This window comes from Mus caroli, chromosome 2, assembly GCF_900094665.2.
Source record: "Mus caroli chromosome 2, CAROLI_EIJ_v1.1, whole genome shotgun sequence".
In the NCBI taxonomy this organism is placed as follows: Eukaryota; Metazoa; Chordata; class Mammalia; order Rodentia; family Muridae; genus Mus; species Mus caroli.
Genome location: NC_034571.1, coordinates 132,172,048 through 132,177,798, shown reverse-complemented (window position 1 = coordinate 132,177,798; position 5,751 = coordinate 132,172,048). Strand labels below are relative to the sequence as shown.

At 40.1% G+C, this 5,751-nt stretch overlaps 1 protein-coding gene across 1 annotated transcript in view; it reads right to left on the bottom strand.

Moving 5' to 3' along the window:
* Positions 1 to 1,943: 1,943 nt before the first annotated feature.
* Ism1 (isthmin 1) overlaps positions 1,944 to 5,751 on the bottom strand; it is an 80,400-nt gene continuing 76,592 nt past the window's right edge. Inside the window, exon 6 of the mRNA XM_021156866.2 lies at positions 1,944 to 3,560. Within this exon, the coding sequence (XP_021012525.1) occupies positions 3,043 to 3,560 (518 nt within the window). The 3' untranslated portion in view covers positions 1,944 to 3,042. The remainder of the gene's footprint in view (positions 3,561 to 5,751) is intronic.

Below are 5,751 nucleotides of genomic sequence, written 5' to 3'. Positions count from 1 at the left end.
GAGTGGGGATAGGGAAAAGATTGTGGGAGGGGTGACCAGGATGGGGGACAGTGAGCAGGATGTAAAATGAATAAGTAAAAATAACTTTAAAAAATTCAAATCAAAACATCTTTGAGAGTTTATCTTACCCCAGCCAAAATGGCAAGAATCAACAAAACAACCTAAAACAAATGCTGTAGTGTATGTGGGGCAAAGGGAGCCCTCATTTACTATTGGTGGGATATCAAACTGGTCCATCTACAAAACACTCCTGCGTCTTTGAGCATTGTGGAACAGGGAGAGGAAAGACTGTGAGAACCTGAAGATCAAGGATTTGTTATGAGACTGTGTCTCCTAACAATGCCAAGAGCTGTACCGATAAAGTCTCCCTAATATAACTGCCTAATCATGAGTTGAACAAGGACAACAACAGACACGCCAAAGTGGACAGGAAAAGCCCAAGAGGCCTTCACCTTACACAAAAGAACTACAGACAACTAAGGGATGATGAAAGTTGGAGAGATCATGTTTCCAGGGAAGACCACAGCAATTGCTTATACCAAATGGTCAGCCCTGAAAAGAGTGAGCAAGTTGTATGTATGCATTTAGGAACACACACACACACACACACACACACACACACACACACAAATCACATACACAGTCACACACACACTCACAGAACCAGTTAATAATCAGTGACCAAGAGAACAAAGAGGGATATGGAGGGAGTAAAGGGAAGGGCGAAATGATGGAATCAATCTCAACAAAATAAAGGTAACAATTTTAAAAATCAATTCAAATTACCCGAAAAAAAAAATCCCACTCCTCTACTGGAAACTTGAATGCATTCCTGGTCTCTTGAAAGATTTCCCTACAATTCTGAGCTTCCTCTAGCACACCCATCAGGTCTTGTTCTAGAACAGTCTAATCTTTCCTTGCTACTCAGCCGAACATCCCATGCACCTCATCTCCCTCTTCTTATGTGTGTATCCTCTCAAGAAACTGATCAGCTCAAAGACAATACATTCCATTTCCAGCCAATTCTCTTTCTGAAGAGTGTTTGTTACTAGTATTACAAACCAAACCCTCTCCTCTGATACATGGGTTATTTATTTTATCTACTGGTTCTTTTAGCATTTCTTCAATGTGAACAAGACCTTTAAAACAGTTATTTATTTTTATGTGTATTTGTATGTGTATGTATATGAGTGTCTTCATGGATGTATGTGTACCATGCATACCTGGTGTCCACAGAGGCCAAACAAGGTGCCTGATCCTCTGGAAATGTTACAAATAAGTATGAACCAACATGTGGGTGCTAGGAAATGAACCCAGGATTTTACAAGAGTGTTAAGTGCTCATAACCACTACTGGACCATCTCTCTAGCAGCAAACAAGACTTACTGTCTGGTCATTAGATGTAGAACCTGAATGCAAATAATTTCGTGGGTAAAATATCTCAGTAAACCTTTTTACAGTATAAAGGCCTGGCAAAAGCTTTTCTGTAAGAACACACGTTTTACCAGGAGAACTTGAGTGTATGGTCAAAAATATAAAAATCAACAGGGATACAAAGGCACCAAACCAGCATTTCACACATGGTTTATACTTTCTGACCTTTTGTTTCTCTCATCTGGAAAAATAATAACTTGCATTGTAATTAGTTCTACTTATTATTTGAATTCCTTTGTTTTGTCTGGAAGTAGTCTTGCCCATCTTAAGTCTTGGCTCTAGCTTGATTTTCTTAGTTCTGGGTAAGAAAAAAAAAAATCATGTGTGCCAATTAGCTGGAGCAAATTGGGGGCCAAAGAGATGGCCTTAATGCTAAAGATGCTATTACTTACCCATAAGTCAATTTGTGAGTCTTTTATTCCCACCTAAGTTGAAAGCTTCTCCTCATGGAAGCCTTGCTTCACTTGGAGTAGTTACAATATCTGGATTATAAATCAAGGATGCGGGCAACACATTTTATCATGATTTTATTGTATATCTCTTTCCCTGGAGTTTTGCAAGTAAAAGGTTGCATAAGAACCAACTCTTCATCTGTCCTCAAGTTCTACCCCACAGAAAGGATCATCTCATAACTGCACGATGCACAATAGCCAACGACTCAATAAATACTTTACAAAAATAATGCAGTTTTTTTCTTAAAACATAAAAAATAGTAGGATTTCCCAGGCTTCAGCTCCCATCATCCCCTTTTATATTTATTTACTGGGAATATATTGGTGGAGAAAAGTCACTCTATTAAGATAAAATAGACAAAATGGGGCCCCTATTATTTTTCAACTTGTGTTTTTTCTTTGGAAAGTGCCACTCCTGGCTTTACACCTGAACTTCATTCAGTCTTCTGAGCCTGTTAAGACAGAGCAGAGATGCTCCTGCTGGGCTCTTCAGTACAATTATGTTGGCCATTTACTTTAAAGCCATTGAAAACCATGTCTTAGATTGACTCTGCATATTCACTTACTACCCACCCCTTGCCTGATCTAAGACCAAGAAGTCTTGGAATCTGTGACGCTAGCAGCACTCCACGCCTGAAGAACACCTGGTGCAAGGTGGGTGTTTCATTGCTCTGGTGCATTTCCAATGCAAAATTCCTTTTCTCGAAACCCCCCTATGTCCTTTCCCTTTTTAACTCTCTCAGAAGCAATTAAATAATTTTTTTTATAAGGACAACTCCAGAGAAAAGGTTAAGCTTAAGTCACATTTGTATTAAATAAGTTATATATTTATATATATATATATATATATATAAACTGCTTATAATGTTTACAACCTCAGTCTCTGTGCTCCTGTGCACTGGATGGAGGTGGGAACAGAGTCATACTCACTATGGCTCCCAGGTGCCTCTTCCATCCCACACAGCCATTAGGAGAACTTCCAACATGGTTTGTCAGTACTGGACATAGCGGTCCTCCAGGCCTGGTGCATACCCCTATTATACTTACAAAAATATTCATGTGTAATATACAGATATACAAATATTGTGGATAAAAAGAACCAGGTGACAGTTGGCAGATCAGTGCAGTGCATTTGTGTCTCCAAACCAGTGGTGCGTTAGTACTCCCTTGCTTCTTGGAACTGTTTGATGTAGTCCTCATCAGAAGGGCTCTCGGTGCACTTCTGTCCGTTATTGGGAGGCCGGGCCTCATTATATCTGCTCCAGTCACCCTTGCAGATAATCCAGGGCAGAACATCCACTTTGTAGTGGAGTTCAGCAGAGAACTCCGTGCTGATGAGATTGGGAGTGCCTGCCCCTTTGCCCCTGGTGATGAGCTGCATGTTGTCACCATAGCAACAGTGCTGGGCAGCCAGTGTGGTACTCTCCAGGGACAGCATAGAGCGGATGCAGTACCGAGCAGTAGGCTTGTAGATCTCTAGTTTCTCTTTGGGCCCACTAGCATCCTTCCATCGGAAGTCCTTGCGCTTGATGCGGTCAAAGATGTCAGCTGTGCTGTAGGCCACCTCAGTAGGGTAGGAGCAGGGGCAGCTGGGCAGGTCATTGATCACCTTGTGCATGTATTTCTTTAAGAACTCACTTTTGCAGCTCATCCATCGCTCACAGCTGTCCATGTCTGAAAAAGATGGGGGGAAAACAAAAGACAAAACAAAACCTCTTAGCACATGCTAAACTTTCTGGAAGGATGGTGTGGACATCAACAGTGTCCTCCATTAGCATTAGTGACTCCACAGGTACCCATGACCGCCAGGCATGGTAGCTATTCTCATCTCCCCAGGACTTGGCAACATTGTTTATAATACATTTTCCTAACACTTCACTTCATAGTATGAGACATTTTCAAACACAGAACAGCAAAGAGAATTCAATCGAATGACTGCCAGCATTTCATCATCTATACTTGACTGTTGGTGGGTGTGATATACCTTTTAAAATTTTAATGTAGAAACATGTTATTATCTCTAAATTTAAAGCATCTTCAAAAAAATGTTCAAACTAAACCAGATCTCAACCCCCCCCACCATGTTAAAACCCTCAAGCATAAAACAAAACAAAAAAGAATATCATAACAGATAACCATAGCCTAATTATACATCCTAACAAAATCAGAGAGCTGTATTGAATTTCCCATCTAAGTGGTAATATGGTGGAAAGGCCTCAAAGGACCATTTGTAGGGTTGCATTTATTTTGTTTTTGCCACTCACTGAGTTGTTTAAAACCTAATACATTCCCAACTGCTGGACCTTAATTACTGCTCTATGCCAATTCATATGCCTCAAAGGGGCTAAGTGTGTGACTCGGAACCCAGAAGTGACATGTTTGGTTTTTAAAGCATTAAGAAAAACTTGATTAGTTGCAAACCTTTAAGAATTTATGGGTTTAAATTGTATGTTGGTCAAATACTCCTTTTATTTGGTTATAGCTTGGTGGTTTTTTTTTTCTCTTTGGGTGTGGTTTTAACTGGTTTCCATGGTTTTGTAGGCTTTGTTGTCGTACTGGGTTTTTGTTTTTTGAGATAGAACTTAAAGTTGGGTGGGTAGGAAAGTGGAGATGATCTGGAAGGCTCTTGAAGGAAGGGAAGAATGTGATCAAAATATATTTAAATTTAACATTTGTTTTAAAGAATAAAATAATTTATGGATTTTAATATATGTATGTATATATGTATGTATGTATGTATGTATGTATGTATTTTGAGGCAGGGTTTCTCTGTGTAGCCCTGTAACTTACTTCGTAAACCAGGCTATCCTTTAATTTAGAGATCTGCCTGCCTCTGCCTTCTGAGTGCTGGGATTAAAGGTGTGTGTCACAGCACCTCATTATGAACTTCAATTTGTGCCTTTCTTTAAGAAACTAAAATTTCAACACTGCCATTTTCACATTGCCCCTTACAAACAACTGGCCAGGGTGTAGGTAGACAGTGACACTCGACTTGGACAGGACAAGAGGTTCCCAAGTTAGCCTAGCCTTTGCCTCACCACTCATAGTCTTTCTCATGGTCCTTCAGTTGCTTGGGCCAAGTTGAATGAATGCTTTAGTTTGGTCTCTATCAGACACTGAGGATAATATGCTGGTAGAAATGAACACTGGGGAAATGATAGCCATATGGGAGGGAACTTGATACAAGGTAGGGATCAAGCAGATGTGAGGAACAAATAGAGGGTCTCATGGTAACCTAGGGACCCAGAAAAACTTTCTTATGATTTCCATTCAATGAGACCTTTATATTAAAATAAAAAGTAAAAGAGGGTGGAGCAATGCCTGAGCTTCAAAGAACTATGTCCTGGAAAACAGCAATGTTAAGAATGTTTGACCCCTTCCCATCTTTAACTTCCTGAAACCCCCGTTTTACATTGGATTCAGATGAGACTCATGGATGTTCTGCCTCCATTTAGGAATGTTAAGCTCAGACACAAACCTTCTTTGTTTTGCTCACGATCAGCTGAACTGCTTGCCCACACTGACTGACTGGAACAGAATACATGTTCACCAAGCTTTATTAAACTCCTCTCCTTTCTTCAAGCTCTGCCCTCCCCACTCCCCCTAGGGTTGGGTCTCACTCTGCTGAGTTAGCATACAGCTTTCTCTTTTCTTTTCCTTTCTTTTTCTTTTCTTTTCTTTTCTTTTCTACTTTTATTTATTTATTTATTTATTTATTTATTTATTTTTAGATATTTTCTTCATTTACATTTCAAATGCTATTCTGAAAGTCTCCTATACCCTCCCCCCCACCCCCCTGCTCCCCTACCCACCCATTCCTGCTTCCTGGCTCTGGCCTTCCCCTGTACTGGGGCATATAAAGTTT